This window comes from Seriola dumerili, unplaced genomic scaffold (genome assembly GCF_002260705.1).
Source record: "Seriola dumerili isolate Sdu_G_001 unplaced genomic scaffold, Sdu_1.0 BDQW01006251.1, whole genome shotgun sequence".
NCBI lineage: Eukaryota > Metazoa > Chordata > Actinopteri > Carangiformes > Carangidae > Seriola > Seriola dumerili.
Genome location: NW_019180506.1, coordinates 133923 through 151768, shown reverse-complemented (window position 1 = coordinate 151768; position 17846 = coordinate 133923). Strand labels below are relative to the sequence as shown.

The 17846-nt window shown below is 40.1% G+C and overlaps 2 protein-coding genes and 1 long non-coding RNA gene across 3 annotated transcripts in view; 2 read left to right on the top strand and 1 right to left on the bottom strand.

The window, feature by feature from the left end:
• Positions 1-187: 187 nt before the first annotated feature.
• On the top strand, positions 188-4150 carry LOC111239919 (ras-related and estrogen-regulated growth inhibitor-like). The gene is made up of 7 exons (XM_022769864.1): positions 188-266; positions 1278-1334; positions 1425-1498; positions 2002-2140; positions 2885-2978; positions 3287-3358; positions 3623-4150. Exons 1-7 carry the CDS (start codon positions 215-217, stop codon positions 3729-3731), a joined length of 597 nt encoding a protein of 198 aa, XP_022625585.1. The 5' UTR covers positions 188-214; the 3' UTR covers positions 3732-4150.
• A 1321-nt stretch (positions 4151-5471) lies between these two features.
• Positions 5472-8336, bottom strand: LOC111239918. The gene is made up of 3 exons (XR_002665891.1): positions 8318-8336; positions 6023-6131; positions 5472-5681 (listed from the first exon to the last, which is right to left on the bottom strand). It is a non-coding gene; the product is annotated as an uncharacterized LOC111239918 (long non-coding RNA).
• Positions 8337-9151: 815 nt separating this feature from the next.
• Positions 9152-17846, top strand: part of creb3l1 (cAMP responsive element binding protein 3 like 1) — a 33228-nt gene continuing 24533 nt past the window's right edge. Inside the window, exon 1 of the mRNA XM_022769860.1 lies at positions 9152-9547. Within this exon, the coding sequence (XP_022625581.1) occupies positions 9437-9547 (111 nt within the window). The 5' untranslated portion in view covers positions 9152-9436. The remainder of the gene's footprint in view (positions 9548-17846) is intronic.

Here is a 17846-nt window from a genome sequence, read left to right as displayed (position 1 = left end):
ACTGAGTTCATTATTTTTACTCCTCTCTATATCTGGAAGTTATTTCTACATAAAGGTCAGTATTATTGCAGCCTGTGGTGTAGTAGCCTGTGGTGTGTAGCTCCGTAATCATTTGTGTGTAAATATATTGTGACTTAACGTTGACTCTCCGCTCTTGTCTGTAGGGTTTTCATGCAGGGACCAACAGTGGACTAATAGTGGGCCCAGCGGGAAAATGGTTCCAGTTAAACTCCTCATTCTGGGAGCTCAGAACACTGGAAAAACAGGTGAACTGCACACAAATACAGGTAGACCAGAAGGCAGAGGTACACAATTGGCATGGTTTGGATTATATAAGAGCATATGTTTGGATGTGCTGTCACATGTTCATGTGGGGGAAAAATCCAGCTCAAGGAAATAAAAGAGGTTAAGTTTAGGGTCAAGTTTTTGGGTCTCGGTTTAAGAGGTTTTGCTAAATATGGAATCCTTGCACAGGTCTGAAGTTGACCCCTATACCTGAGCGTTGAAGCGTAAACATATCCGACCATGTCTGTGACCTTGCCGCCTGTCTCCCGATGTTGCATGGTGGGAAAACAGATCGGGATGAGAAATCGCTTTGCAGGGACTTTTGTGCTTTTCATGCATGGTTAATGCAGACATAACCTCTAACATTATGACTACACCTCAAAGATTACACATATAACCTTGATTTAAATGCTGTGAATATATGACTCATAGTTTTAGTGAAGACAGCTGAGGTTTGTGGGTTGCCCGGAGTAACCAGCAACCATCGCCTGACAGACAATTTGTTTTTGTTTTTTTTGATGCTTTGAACAGCAGATATCTCAGAGACAGCCACACCTCAGCTTGTGATATCAAAAATGTCTGCGGCGGTGATGTGATGGAGGTAAACTACAAGTTGTAGTTCCTGAGAATGAATGAAAGCTCATCCGTAAAGGCTCAAATAACAACCTGAACAGGCCTGAATGATCTTTAAATGCGTCCCGCGTGAGGGAAATCCAGTGAGCTCTCAAATGACAGACACAGACGTCAAACATACATGAACCCATCCAAACGCCTTCCGCCCAAACACACAGAAATGTGTGTTTGTTTAAACGAGCCAGGGAAAATTCTTAAACCGACAATGACACATAAACATACAGATCAGATGCAAATGTGTAAATAAAACGTCATGTGTCTAACTGTACAGTATAAAAGAGAAATATTACTCAGTGAGTGTGTGCTTGTGTTTTTGGCCGTTCACTCTCCAAGTCACTGAGTCTGTTTTTTGTCTCTAGCACTGTGCGTTCGTTTCATGACCAAGCGCTTCATCGGCGAGTACGACCATAAAAAGGGTAAGTGTTTATCACAATTGCGTTTGCTTACATTACTGCGTCATTCTACCTCTGACTGTGTGTGTGTGTGTGTGTGTTATTGTACCACAGAGGTGACCTACAGATGCAGTCGGGTTGTGGACCAGGAAGCTGTTGATCTGGAGATCTTGGATATAGCTTGTAAGGTAAATTCGGGTCTCTACTTGTACGACCTTGTAGCGTCACAGAGCACAAAACATGTGTTTAAATGGCATCAGCATCAATGCATCCAGTCATGCAGAATTATAACTGAGATGAAACACAGTTGTGTTTGTTATAATATATATATAATATGACGTCATTCATAAAACATGATTAGCTAAAAGGTAAGGTCAGGATTTCTTGCGTTTAATTTTCTCTGAGTTGATGGAGGCCAAACAAAATAGACAAACATTAGCGGCGCTTTAATTTGCAAGTCAAATTTAATCAAAGTCAAAACTTCATTCATCTTTAACCCAATTGTTTTAGCTTGCGGTTAATTAAGTTCAGCATAATGTAACTACTGGTGAAAGGAGGAAATATTATAAACCATATTTCCCAATGTTGAACTATTCCTTTATTAATGCCAATAAATCTGACGATGTTTCGCTGATGTTTTTGTGAGTCAGTGTTTCCCATATGGTTACTTATCAGACATGATCTTCTCCAGGAGAGTTCTGCGGCCTCTCTGGAGTCATCTATCCGCTGGGCTGACGGTTTCCTGCTGCTCTACTCCATCACGCAGCGCCTCACCTTCCTGGAGGTCCCACGACTCAAGAAACTCATCGACCAAACCAAACAGAGTCTGGGTAGGGAACTAACTCGCTCATTAACAGAGGGAACGTTGAAGGAAAGGTGCTAAAGCCTCCTCTGACTGTGACACCCTGCATCAGGACATGTCTTTATTTTTATTTTTTTCAATAGCACCACTAGGAGACGCTGCAGTCAAAACTTTTCAAATCTTGTGCATAGGGCCTTTAATGTCATTCATTTGATGACATAAAGGTAAAGGCTGTATGTGTTATAACATCTATAAGCCATCCATAAGATTATTGCAGCTCTGATGCCTCTCGACAGAAACTATATTATATATTATAGTGTCACTGACAGTGACAGTATAATGCTCTGTATAAAAATGACTTGGAGACATGAAATGTAACTTAGACAACAAGCTAACACACAAGCTGTTGAACCACTGAACCAGCGCAACGATCTGCAGAGGAACAGTGTGTTCGCTATGTTTGCTCTTAAAGTGCAGCGAGTCTCTGTTCATACTCTGTTTGACGTCTGTCTATTGTCATCTTTCCACACACACACAGACACAAACACACACACACACACACACACGGGGTGGACATACATTCCATGTTTGGTAGACCATCGTGTGCTCTGTAGGTCAAGTGTTAACAGGACACAGGATAGCATCATCACTTTGGTTTTATTGTCTACGCTCTGTGTGTGTGTGTGTGTGTGTGTGTGTGTGTGTGTGTGTGTGTGTGTGTGTGTGTGTGTGTGTGTGTGTGTGTGTGTGTGTGTGTGTGTGTGTGTCTCAGTTGTTCCTACAGTGCTTGTAGCCAATAAGGCAGATTTGGAAATAGGGCGGGAGGTGACGACAGAGGAAGGACAGAGACTGGCCAAGGATTTAAGGTTTGTGTGTTTGTGTGTGTGTGTGTGTTTGCATCGTTCTACTGTAGTCATTAGTTTCTACTGATACAAAACTTTTTAAGTGGTCTTGTATATTTTTATATATTTTTATATTCTTTAATGGGAAGAAGAAGATGCCAAGTTTATGGAGTCACTGTACATCTAATTAGTTTCCCACTCAGTTTGGAGTAACTTACATACACTGTATATAATGTTTATAGGTAAAGTAGATAAATACTAGTGACTTGTATTTGTCTTTGCTAATTAAGTGAAATTAAATTGCTTGCTTGTGTGTGTGTGTGTGTGTGTAGGTGCGGCTTCAACGAGCTGTCTGTAGCTGAAGCTGTATCAGCTGTGGAAGCAACAGTGTTTCAACTCATTAGGTGCGTTGCAGCTGTATCATATCTAACCTGAGCGCTGAAAATGAGACATACTTAAGTGTACTCACAGCTGAAAAGATGAAATAAATTGTGGACAGTGATGAGACAACTCCAGAAGCAGCTTGGAAAGTAGAAAGTGCACATTTCCAGCACCACAGACGGACACACTGTCAAACAGGAGATGCCACGCTGCGTGTTTGTGATGTGTCACGTAGTTTGGCAGTTACTGGCGATTATCGGTGATGTTTTGTTTGTTGTGTCGGACAGGCTGGTGTTGGATCAGCAGCGCCCTCTGCCCGACCGTCGCTCCTACATGCTGACGGTTCGCCACGCTCTGACCAGGAAACTGACCCGATCGAAGACCATGCAGTGGTGACCACAGCCAATTAAGCAGTTATAGTCACAGTGGGACATTTTGGGAAAACTTGTGTGTTGTCTGTTCCGGACTGGTTTTATGTTGACTCCTCTTATGGAGGAAAATCAGCAGACAGCTTAATAAACCTGGATTAGAGTCCGGGGCAGTTAATCAGAGAAGGAAACTGCTTCTTTTGTGGCACAAATACACCTACAAAAACAGATGATGTCCCTTTTTAAGTTGAATTTTACATACACATCAATCCACTTAGAAGACAAAATCTTTGTAGTTTCAGTAGTAATACAATAAGCTAACTTGAAACTAAATATGTGTCTCTTCTTACAGTCTGTTGCACATTAGCATGATTAAACAGTGGTGCTCAGTTACAAGCATTTAAGCATATTACTGTATGTCCATAGGAGGTTGTGTTCTCCTATGTGTTTGATCCTCCAGTAGAGGGCGCAACTGTCATTTCATGAGATGCATGCTTGTCACAGTCTCACAGTATGCCAAATGCACTAGGTGGCCAAATGCATGTAGATCCCCTGGTCCAGTTTGAGGGAGAAGCCGACAAGCCTGCACCGATTCCTGACTTGTGTAAAACCTTCACAGAAGAGTGAAGGATGTGACACCAGCGTGTTGAGATGTTTAAGAATCACATATGGGTCTAATATTCTGTCAACTTCACTGTCTTCACACAAGTAAATTTTTATAGTTCGATGTCATCATGATAATTTAAAGACAGATCCTTCAAGCCAAACAGTGAACTGTCCATCTGTAGATAAATGACAGTTAAACTTGACCCTGTTGTATGAGTGTGTAGATGATGTAACAGTGTGAAAAGAATAAGGCTGGCTTTGATTACAGTCTTGGCGTTATTCAACTCCGTTTCTGTCTTTCTCCCTGCATATCCCTCTCTCCTCATTGCTCACTCTGAACTTCTGAACTTCATGATCAGAGAGGAAAAAGCAACACAAAGAGTGCCAGAAAATAAGATGGGCTATAACAGGGAAGGAAAACAATGGGCTCCTCTGGCATCTTATTTGTCTGTAAGGAGCAGAAAGAAAGAAAGGAAGAAGAAGAAGAGCTGCTCAGTTTCAGCCACACTGAGTCTGACGACACTGTTTATACAGTCTGCTCTATCTCCAGCCACTTGTAAAGACATTATGGGAAAATTGACTGTGCACTTACTCTCCATCATACCTCCCTGTCTGCCCGCTACTTATTATACATCAACTCCTCCACCCAGCTACCACCTGCCAGCCAACCACATGCACCCTCTGAGCTTTATGTACAAACACAAACTCACAATCACTCAGATTTTCTTTACACTAAAACCCATTTTTCTGATAATATTTATGGCCAGCAGTACATGCATGTATTGGACGTAATGGAGTAGAAAAGGCAGTGGTGGGCCGAGTTATTTACTGTCTCCTTTTGGCTTCTCTTCTTCTGTTACATTTTGCTATTTCTCAGTACACTACCATTAGTACTAGTTACTATACTATACTGTATTATATTTCAGGTGCAGCTATAGGTTGAGTGGTTGTGGTGAAGGTGTGCAGTTGGGGGGAGTGATGCTACGAGCTCCAAAAAGTCTTGTGCTGGCCCTGACCACTGCCTGGAGATAGAGGTCATTAATATCAAAGTATGAATTTATATTCACAGTCATGAGTGGGTGTTACTGTGAATGCGCCTGTCAGCACAGGGGTTGAGATAGAGAGACGATATAAGGACTAATTGTCTGGTGGTGACAGTGAACCCATCATTGACTCACACAGACACATAAACTGTGTTTTTATCCACCTCAATGCTTTGATGTTACCGCTCTTCTTAATTGTCAACCCAGCGATCCCCAATGTGGATGCGAGAGACAGACAGCTGGCGGCAGAAGAGGATGATGACAACAATGAATGACGACAAGAGGTGATGACATCACGGCGGTCACCAAGGAAATGAAAGGTCAGAACCCTGTGTCAGGAATAGAGGATGAGTCATACCTGCAGCATCACACCAACAGCCAATCAGAAAGCTGCCTCTCAAGACATGCATCAACAGATGAACAACCAATCAGAAAGCTCTTGCATTCAAACAGACAAAAAGTCAAGTTTGTATAAAATAAATACATTAATTACATTGAGGTCTTACATGGAATCAGCAGTTAATATACAATGTAAGGTTAACAGTTATTTACCTTGTAATAATATGTGAAAGTTAAGTATGTAAAATGGCATAAATTCTTTATCATGCAGCCTTTGTGCATCCTGGACTGTTTGTCATGTGCAGGAGGAGGTGGGCACTTCCTTACTTACTTTCCATAAAAGCTGACTGATGTTTAGCTCTGCTGAGCTGCATTGAGTTTCTCCTTTGTTGCCAACAGCCATTTGTTTCCATTCATCACACCATCAAGTTGATTTCACGCTGAAGTGACATGAATACAGGTTATAAAAATTTATAAGGTGATAATATGATCATGTGTTTACAGCTCGTTCTGCTGCTTCCAAGTGGCAAAAAAAGAAAACAATTACAACTTTAGGATTTCAGTTGTGATTGATTTGGCGACACCTCTGGTGACAGGTGGTAACTGCATGTGTGCTGTAATAATACAGATCCTCACTACTCAGGCTATAAATAATAATTAAAATGATGTAATAAAAAACATAGCATTATATTTGTTTTGGGTTTCAAATGAAAAGTACCACACAGTGTTTTCATTCCAACAAACACTTGTAGAAAGCATTTCCTGCCTTATATAAAACTTTTGTAAACACAAAGTGTGTTGTAAGTTCTTTACATTTGTTTATAGTGTTCTTCTTCTCCTGGTTAACTGGCAAACTGCTAAATTTTATCCAACTGTCTACATACATTACCATCCTGCTGGTTATCACATCACCCACCACAACAAGTGATACAAGCAAAATAGTCGTCCTCTCATGACAACATTGCTCAACAGTGCAACTGGTGGTCAAAAACTCCACAGTGCACCTTTAAAAGTGAATTAGGATTAATCAAGTTTAGGGACAGAATTACTGTAGTCAGTGGAAGGTCACCACAGTTACACAAAACCACAATGTGTGATAGAAATACAGAGACATCCTGTCCCTTGTGGCGGGACACCTCCGTAAACTGATATGTGGATAGAGAAAAGAGGGAGTAAAGAGGATGGGTGGAAGCAGAGAAAGCAGGAATGATCGAAAAGGAAAACAGATAAAGAAAAACAAGGACGGAAATAAGAAGAAGTCAGGTGGAAAGAGGTTGAAGAGTAACAGGAGATCGTTACGTAACAGCTGGCTTTGAATAGGAACATAAAACATACACACAGATGCCTGATGGTAATCACTGTAGTCTGTGATGACAAAGGAGCTCTGTCTTTTCACCTCTACCACACCCTCTGCAATGACCTCGATCGAACAATACACTGAGGGGCCTTGGGTTCAAATGAAATCCTGAGTCTCTGGGGCTAAGAATGTTGGAAGTGTTTTCTGATCTTGTTAAGTAGAGTCTGAGACTCCAATCCTCTGAATTGCATAATATTTCCCATGTTTACAGTCTATCAGCATTAAACACAAAGCACAGACTGATGGGAATATCATTGAATTTGTAAGTATTTTGTCATACACCAAAATACTGGAACACTCATAATTTGGACCTGGAGATGCCACAAGTTGAAAAGTTAAGGGATTACAAGTCATCTGAGGGGGACATGAACATTTCATCGCAATCCATCCAGTTAATGTTGAGACATTTCACACAAAACCAAAAATTCCAGCCTCATAGTGGTGCTTTAGGAGAAGTCATGGGATTGCCTAAGTCAGTATGGATGTGTCCTCTGGGCACCATGAATGCCTGTGCCAAATTTCATGACAAGCTGTTGATATATTTCAGTCTGGACTAAAATGGTGGACAGACTGAGTGGCTCTATGGATGGCAATGCTGGTGGCTAAAAGATATAAATAAGTAAATAAACAACACTTGTAAATGTCATTCTTACATGTCTCTTTCACTGAAATCAATTCAGATTGTGTAACAGGTCAGAGTTACAGTGCACAAACACACGCACCTCTGATACCTGCAACACAATGGACACAGTTTCTCTCACCCTGCTGTACAGGTAGTTCAATCTCTCCGTCTCTCTGTCTCGGTGTCTCAAAGGAGAAACAATCTAGGGCAGAATGAGAGGGGTGAGCCTCAGTAATCATGGAAGAGGAAGAAATATCTGTTTCATTCCCACCTTCCTGTGTGTGTGTGTGTGTGTGTGTGTGTGTGTGTGTGTGTGTGTGTGTGTGTGTGTGTGTGTGTGTGTGTGTGTTGTTGCTGGAGGCAGTATCTTGGAGTGTCAAAACAGTCTCTTTAGCCACTTGTCTTTTTCTCTGTCTTTCACACACACATTCCTCACCACAGGCACATATCACAATATGTCTTTCCCAAGGCTCAAAGATGAGTGCAGGTAGATCACAATCTAATTTTTGTCATTGATATGAACAAAGTTTGCAGTAACTGTGTTCGGTGTTGCTGGAGCCACATTTAAAGTGTTTTCTGATCATCATAGACTGTGATTATCATAATATAATGTCAAGTTAAATCAAATTGCAATTATTCCCTCTTACCTATAGGGGGTAATATTACATCCAATGCACTCTGTCCATTCCTTGCCTGTCCATTGACCTTTCTATAGCAGATGTTTGGACAAGTCCAGGTGGAACTAATAACTCTCAGAAGGGCCTAGTTCCATCTGTGTCACAGGAAGCCATATTAGTCAGCAACCATGCACATAAACATGAAAAAACTCTATCCAATGAATAAACTAAACATGGCCCCCAAAGGCTCTGTACACCCCAAAAGGTATTTTCATCTATTTTGGCTGATGAGATGTAAGATAGATACATTGGAGTAAAAACAATGGTGAAAAGTAACTTAGTACATCTACTCTAATTCTGTACAATAAACTTTTAATGTACTTTACTTTATTTTCTGATACTTCATTGTTTGACTTAGAGTCAGAGGGAGTTCAGATCATCATTTAGCTATAGTTATTAGTTACTTATCAGATTAATATTTCAACATGACATTGTTATTGATTAAACCATAGAAAGTCCAATAATATAATAATAAAACATTGACAATTGATACTTTAAGTGCTCTTTTTCCAAAACCTGTGTACTTTTAATGAAGTAAAATGTTTATGCTTTTACTTTTACTTGTAATCAAGTATTTTTACATTGTGGTCTTGCTACTTTTACCTAAGCCAAAATGTTTCTTCCACCATTGAGTAAAAAGTACAATATTTCCCTCTGAAACGAACTCAAAAGTATACTTACGTAATTAGCCTTAATTATGATAATGAGGACAATTAAGGCTAATGCGCGTGCTCGTTATTTGACGCCACGGGGCGGGGTCACTGAATATTCATTGTAGCGTGGGTGAGACAGCACACGCGGGGGGAGAGTCAGCTTCACGCTCACAGCTGGATGGATAGCAGCGTCTCCGCCACAGCAGGAGAAGGATGTGAAATTTCGACATTTTTCAACTTTTGTCAGTGAAAGAAAAGCAGCGACTGGACACGTTCAGACGGTGAAAATAACGGCAGGACGCTAAACGCAGCGCGCGGCGGCCGTTAGAAAACAAACCGCTGCGTTTTTAATGAGTTGATTTTAAGATCTGCGTTCACCGCCAGTCCATAGAGCTACTGACCATCAGTCCAGTGAGCCTCACAGACACAGACAGTCATGATGGAGTCTATCTTAGACAGTTTAACAGCAGAGAAACTCTACCCGTCCGGAGGCACCAACCTGTTGGACCTGGAGGAACTCAGCGACGGAGATTTCCTCACTAATGTGGTGAGTCTTCATGCTAATTGCATTTACCTATAGCTCGACTTTCCCTAGCTTGTCATTATTTCATCCCACTCTCTACATGTTGATGCCTATGAACTACACAGCTGTGCTGTTTCTTGCTAGAAGTCAGATGCCTGCATTTAAAGTCGCTTAAATCAAACGCACCTTTCCTGCCTGTTCCGCCCGGAGCCGGACCTCAGGAGGGCGGTGTAGTTATTAGATCCTGACTGACATCCGGGGCTCGTACACTGAGTGCGTAAGTGTGTGTGTAATTGTGTAAACCAATATGTGAGACTGGGAACATAGAGGCTGGAGGCGAGATACTGGTTAACTGTGTGTGTGTGTGTGAGTGTGAGTGTGTGTGAGTGTGTGTGTGTTTGTTTTTAGCTGACAGGTGTTGCAGTCCCCAGCAGCACACCTGATTATTACTCTCTCTCTCTCTCTCTCTCTTTCTCTCTCTCTCTCTGTGTGTGTGTGTGTGTATGTGCTTCAAACTATTAATTGACCAATGTGCAGTAAATACATTGCCTATATTAGACTTCATTACTTTTCAATTAACTTGTCAAGTGTTTTTGCTAATCAAACTTTAATTAGGATTAAGGCATGTTGTATCAACTTAATCAACTTACTCAGTATTGAAAGTCTTAATTACTTCAAGTCAAGTCATACATTAAGTTTAAGTCTTGAATAATATTAGATCTTAAATAATTGGTCAACGAATTGATTAGTCAGCTGACAGCAACTGTGTTGATGATTGATTAATCATTTAAGTATTAACACACGCACAGAACAACAACATAAGATGCCTCCATGAGCTCTTTGAATGTGTGATGGCCATTTTTTTAATAGATTAATTCAGACAATGTTTGGTAGATTCATTGATAATGAGAATAATGTCTAATTACAACCCCAAATAATATTGAAATAAGGTGGTTATTCTTATATTTTAATTGCCTCTACCTTTTAATTCTTAACTTATAAGTATAACTTTTAGTTAACTGTTGCCGATTTCCATTAACTGCTTATATGCAAGTTTTATCTCACTTATACACTGTCATTTTACAATCATGTGTGCCATATCTACAGCAGTTAACTTAATTAAATCCTGCTCCACTAGCTCCATGGTACTGCAGAATAATTGTACACTTTTCATGTGCACATAACTCAGTTTTGCAGTGACAATCTCCCGAGGTGACACTTTACAGAGGCAGAAGACACACAGTACAGCCTGTGAAAAATCAGATGACAATTAAATCTTCTGAGCCCCCTCAAAAACCACCTGCTCCCACCACTTCTCTCTCCATATCCTCATCCAAAAACAACAGGTTACTGGGGGCAACAGCTGCATGCATCACCTCCCACAACACCTGAGACATTGTCTTTTAATTTCAGTAGAGGACGAACCGTGGCTATAATGAACAACAGGATGTGGTCGAGCAGAATCATGCTTGTTAATCAATACAATCTTCACTGTGCTGGTTGAAGATGCAACAGTGGTGCGACAGGAAACACACGTGTTAAATAAGAAAAATACAAACTTCTCCGCTTATAGTAAAGGGTGTTAATGGGGAATTGTTTCATGCAGGCTCAATTAAAATGGAGCTGCAATGAGATGACTGCTACCTGCCCATAATTTATGGCAATTTATTCCTTTTCATCCCACCCTGTTTCCCAGCGAACTGCGGGTGTGCTGGGCACCTCCGGCCACAAAATGCCAAAAGTACACTGCCATGCCCTCTGTGCACGGCATGCTTGACCGATCTTTGCACTCTTAATTCGAGGAAACAGTGAGGACAGACAGAACTGCTTCACCACGGCACATTGAGAGTTTTCTGATAAATATCACAGTACCAGTGACTGTGTTAGTAGGAAGTACAATATCTTTGTTTCTATTCTATCCTCACTGTCTCCTTTTCCATTCTGTGTCATTCTCTCTTTTTCTTTTTCAAACAGTTTTTCTCTATTCTAGTCAGTGAGTCAGCCAAGCAGTCTGCTTGTGGTTTGTACCCCTCTGTCTCTGTTCTAAATAAAGTAGTCCACTCTGCTGTGAAGCCGCTAGGCTGGGCTGTACCACTGAGGACATGGGAAAGGACGGCTGATGAGACAATACTTATACATATTTTAGTCCAGTGAATGGACCAAATTTTGACCTCTCCTCAGTCTATAATCTGCAGCTTTGTTGTATGGATGGTGAATCACAGCATCATTAACTTCTGGATGTCACTGATGGACAGAAAACTAACTATATGACAGGGAGGTTTATGTTTATTCTTCATTATCAATCTCCAACTTTGTGTTCATCCTCTTTATTGCATTTGTGTGGAAAAGGATGGGACGTTGATACGAGCAGGTCTCAGTGGCTCTCTGCCTCAACAGTGGACACTTGATCATGATCTGCTTTGACTTTTTGACAGCAGATAATCTATTGAAATTGCGCCATTATTTTTCTATATGGCTAGCAATGTAATAATATGTAAAAGGGCATGCAACTCTTGACTCACATTTGCCAGATTTATTTTCTATTTCACTATTTACCTTTCTCAACATTGATGATTGTATTTTACTTGTTTAAACCCACATTAACAAATTTCTTGGCCATTTGTGCATCAGAGATGAGCTCATAACACAACACTGACATTTTATCATCTTACAAAAACTGATATGATGAACTTATCGGAAAACAGTTGCCTATTTACATGTCACCACCAACTTGCCTCAGCAACCTCCAAATTCAAAGTTTTGCTCCACAGGTAGCGTACAATCATTTGCAATGAGGCCGAACCAGAACAGTAAAGTTTTGGGGCATAAAATCCAAAGAAAGAGCGGAAAGATGCTATAAAGCTCCAAAGAGCTGAGAGGACCTGCAGAGTCTGTGTTGGCTCGTCACCATGAACAACATCTTTCACATTACACACATTTCATCCACTGTTATATGAAAATATTGATTATAGCAGCTTCAGTGTTGAGAAAATGCCAGTATGAACAGATGAGTGGAGAGCACAGTTTTGCTTATTCAGGCAGTGCAACAGGCTGTATATGTACAGTTTGACTAAATGTGGGGGGAGTGTTTTCATTGGTGCAGTACAGCAAGTATTCACACACACTTCCTGCTTTGAATTTTATTTGTCTCCTCCAGTGCACTATAGATACCCCTTGAAGAAATAGTCAGTGTAGACAAGAAGAAAAAGATGAAGTGAATTGTCAATCATTATCAGTAGGGCCGATGGCTGCTAATTATTTTACAGAGAAATGAGCCATTAATGTGGGAATCTCAGAATTACTGTGGTTAAAGCAGGTCTTGACATCCTCAGAGTGGTAGAGTAGAACTTTAAAGTTACTGATGAACCTTCTGTCTTTCCACAGAGTAGAGGTAAATCCCATCACTGAATTGTGAACATGACTTGCTCACAGTTTGTGAATTGTACAGATGCTTCAAGGTCGATCAGTGGCAACTGCTCTCATGATCCATCTGCATCAATGCGTCATGTGCACTGGACCATTTGACCACAACATCCAGCATGGATCATGCATGGATAACATCATTTACCTCCTACCGGGAACTCTGCTCTGCATGTAGGTCTCCTAAATCCTGAAGGAAATTAAAGTACGGCTGCAACAACAATTATTTTCATGATTAAATAGATTAGTCATTTGGTCTATAAACTGTGAGATAATTGTGAAAAATTGCCACGGCAGCTTCCCAGAGACCAAGGTGACATCTTCATATTCTTTTTTTTGTCCAGCCATTCACTACCACATAATCCAAAAAAGCAGCAAATCCTCTCACTTGAGAAGTTTGAAAGTTTTGATTTTCCTTGAAATGATTTAAAGAAAACATTGATCAATCAATTATTTCTCATAATTATTTCAGCTCTAGATAAGATGAGATTTTAAAAGTCGAAGAGAAGTGTTACTCTGAGACTTTTGGGTCAGTTAGGACTGATTTCCTTCTCTGTTATGTTTGAGGCCCAGAAATGGGATTTATTGAGCATAAATTCATGCAGGGCCAGAAGCCATTGTAACCATAGTAACCACTGTGCACCATTTTAACATTTTATTAACTGCGTGCCACACCAGAGGGCCATTTTCAAAACATGTTGAGTATGAATGGAACATAAATTAGCAAAGTATGGATGTGAGCTTATAATACAAGTGTACCACAGTGCACATTCACTTCAGGCTTCAGCTGATGATTATTTTCAGTATTTTCTCAATCAATCCATTCACTTTTTTGTCTGTAGAATGTCAGAAAATAATGAAAAATACCTACTGTAATTTTACACTGTCCTAAATCCAAAGATATTCATATTACTCTAATATATGATGATGAAAAGCATCAAATAGAAAGATAGAAGATTAAAAGTTAAAAATTACTTCATTACTAATTGGCTATCAAAGTAGTTGGCAATTATCTTCTGTCGCTTAAAGAATCAATTAATCGACTGATTGGTTCAGCTGTAAGTCATTATGTAATGTATAGAACTGGATCAGAAGATGCACATACATGTATATACACACACATGCAACAGTGAGGTCAGGTAAGGACAGTGCAGGAGGTTCAAGCTGTGAGGTGTTTTGACCTCCCTGTGTTCTCTCTCAGTTTTCTACTGACAAACACACACACACACACACACACACACACACACTTCTACACATACTTTTTATCCTGCATCCATTTTATGTTTTTCACTACATGTCATGTTCTGATCTCGCTGTTCTCATTCTATTCTATTCTATTCTATTTTATTCTATTCTATTCTATTCTATTCTATTCTATTCTATTCTATTCTATTCTACTCTCCGTTCAGACCCTGTACTCCAGCTTTAAAAAGACACACCCATCTCATTTGCATGCCCATTGCCGATTGGCTGCTGAGCTTTCAGAAGGAATGTGAGCAGGCATGCAGCAGTGTGTGTGTGTGTATGTGTGTTTGTGTGCGTGTGTGTGTTAGTCTGACTGTGTGAGAAGGAAAAATACTTCTGCTGTTTTACTGAGAACTATAGCTCAGTTCACTTCACACACACACACACACACACACACACACACACACACACACACACACACACACACTGACACACACACACACACGGTAACCACCTCGGCTCCCTCCTCTCTCACTCTTAAATGTAGCTCATGTGAAGCCAAACACAGCCAACCCGCTGCAGCCACACATCACCACATGAAGCCAAACACAGTCGAGAACATTGCCATTTTCTTATCTGTGGCAGGCAGTGTTATAAGATAATGACATGATGTTTTCTGGTCTCTCAAAATTGCAATTTCATTTTACACTGCAAAAAATGTTTATGTTACTGACTTTTGATATCTTATTTAAAAACCAGTTGGAAAACCTGCCAATGGAGTGAGATAATTTCAGTTATTTGTGATTTAAATTTTTTCTTTTAATATTCTAGATTTAGAGTATTATACAACTGTTATTGCATGTTTTATCCAAACTTAACCAAAACATAATCAATACTTTAGATTACTTTTGATCATTTACATCATTGAATGTAGGGCTGCAGCTATCAAGTAATTTCTTAATAATTTTGTCTTTAAAATGTCAAAAAATAGTGAAAAATGCATGTGATCATTTCCCATAGCCCCAGATTACCTCTTCAAATTGCAAGTTTTGTCAAACCCACAGTCTAAAGCCCAAAAGTATTCAGTTTGCTGTCAAGTATGATGAAAAAAAAGCCCGAAATCATCACATTTTAGAAGCTGGATCCAGAAAATTTTTGTTGAAAAAATGACTGAAACAGGAGTTTTTTTCAAAATAATTACTGTCAGTCGACTATTTGATTAATCGACTCATCATTGCAGCTTGAATTGAATGTGTTTCAGAAAGCATTCGCTTTGAGGACGTCTTGCGTACTGTTGGATATCACACCCAGTTCTGACTTGGAACCTTGGGATTCATTAAGAAACAGATAACTATGTAGTGCAGTGTTTTTGACATGCACAAATAGAGCTATTGCTAACAATTATGGCTGGCACGTGATGCAGTAAAATATAATCTGTGTGAAAATAATTGCATGCATAGAGGAAGTCTGTCGTATGTCTCCAGTTATAGTTGTAATGCTTTATAATCAGGTAATACTAGAACAGCTTACTTTATTTTACTAACATGAATCACAAAATACCAAACCACTTGTTCTTGACAGCTTTGATCTGCTGAGAATAAATGTAGTTTATGCTTTAATTTGGTTTCTTTCTCCCACTTGAGTAATAATCTAAAAATCAGAAACCAGGATTTAAGAACAACCAGAAGAAGCAGAGTTGATTGAATCCAAATGACAGTAGTTTGGAGGGCTGAATTTGAAACTTGTCGAGAACATTTTCTTTTCAGCGTATTTGCCTTTGGCCTTTACATGATGTTCTGAAGAGTTTACGATGGTTTCCACTGCAATATTCATGCCATAATGACATAAACTTTTTGGACTGGCTCTCAGTAGTCCAGTTCATCGCAATGCTTTGCTTCATCATTGCACTGCAGAAAAGACATTTCCTTCACAAGTCTGTGAGCATGTGGTTCATTTGCTGTATGATTGTGAAGGTGCAGCAGGTGGCTCCTCTTACCAACAGACTGCACAGTTAAGCCAGCGTTCAAGCCTTAACGCCAAAATGAATCATTTGGTCGTTTTCTGTCTGTCTCACCTGAACCAGTGAGGCATCCAAATGAAAGGAGAGGGGAGAGATGTGTTGAGACTCAACACTGTTAATTACAGACATAACAGAGTCTCTCTCTGCATTTATAATTACTCCTTGCGTCTGTCTTCTCAGGCTCTTTCCCTGTGTGGTTTACATCTCAACCCCATCCCCCCTAATGACACCCCAGCACCGAAATAAACTATAAAAAGTGTCAACTGCTCTCTAACACTCCCTAATGGGATTCTTTTCCCAGCAGAAGGCAGGGTGTTTCAGGTAATGAAAGGTCCAGACCTCTGGCTGCAGCTGTCCCAGCACCAACCACCTAACACTGAACCACTCTGGGCTCATTAAGCTTTCTGACCTAACAACAACAGCTTCTATTGCATGTGTATCTCTCTGTATATGTTGCACAAGTTGTACATAGTGATGTGAAAGATGAATGATGGCAGAGAAGGATACAAGAAAGGTTGGGAGCTTTTGGCAATTTAATAATTTCTTTTGGCTGTATGGTTTGATTTGACACATTCCATCATTTCCCTCCTTCCTTATCCCACCTGAAATCCACCCCTAAGTTTTGTGCCTTTAGGGTGTGTGCCATATGGATCAATCTGCAATTTAGCAAAATTTCTGTCAGATTTCTTCATCACTTAGTAAACTAAAACAGGGGAGTGAAGGGAGATGTCAATGACACAGTCTGTACACGTCCAGTCCTGAAAGGAGGAGGTTTTCATCATGCCGATTAGCTGGACATGTTTGTGTGGGTTTAGAATAAACAAACAGTGCCATGGATACATCTTGGTGCCAGGTGATGGATAAGAAAAAGATTAGCCTCAAACAGGGTTGTGCTGGTAGTAGGTGGGAGCTGAATCACAGACTCCAGGTGCATTGGATGTGAGCAAGTGGATAACAAACCTACCCCAACTAAATATTGCAAAATAGGGTCAGTACAAAGCTGTAACTGCTGGAGCTACAAGAGTTAATCTCTATATAGTAAAATGTTAGTAGAGCGCAACATAAACACTACTACTGTTGGACTAATGCAGCTACTAGAGCTAATTTTAGATCATACTGAAATGCTTTCTCTGCTTCCTCTCTCTCCCTGCACCTCTCCCATCATTTCAGTAATTTCAGCCACATTTCTCCATCTTGGAAACTTTTCACTGTTTATTTTTATGCAGCCCAGCTTAAATGTGACCTATATTCCCTAATGGAGCGAAGTTAAAGGGGCAGTGTCACGGTTATTTGAAGGGATATTGTTTGAATGTTTAGTGCCGCACGAGGACAAGGCCGCTCTGTCTGTATTACTATTCCTGCGCGTGGGTGCGTTTGTTTATGAATGGGTGAGTATTCGTTTGTGTATGGATGGCTGCAGGATCAGTAAGTGCATGAACACACCTTTTTGTGCAGTGGCTTTCAGTTGTTTTACTCTTAGCCTTGAGTTTATTTTCAAATACAAATGTGGATATGGTTCCTTTATTGACTCTAGAATCAGCTGACTCTTAGTCCCTTTTTATTTAATCACTGAATCACTATTAATCTTGTATTAATCCTGTTCTTTTGTTGTACTTACTGCAGACAAATCTTCAGGTTCCTCTGTTTAATGGCTTTTGTTGTGTTTTAAATAAGCATTTCTCTTGTATCTTTATATGT

Bases quoted from the DNA above. Each gene is read 5' to 3' on its own strand.
- LOC111239919 (XM_022769864.1), top strand. From the start codon at position 215: ATGGTTCCAGTTAAACTCCTCATTCTGGGAGCTCAGAACACTGGAAAA. The intron at 1,499-2,001 runs GTAAATTCGGGT...GATCTTCTCCAG, and splicing joins TCTTGGATATAGCTTGTAAG to GAGAGTTCTGCGGCCTCTCT. The intron at 3,359-3,622 runs GTGCGTTGCAGC...TGTGTCGGACAG, and splicing joins ACAGTGTTTCAACTCATTAG to GCTGGTGTTGGATCAGCAGC.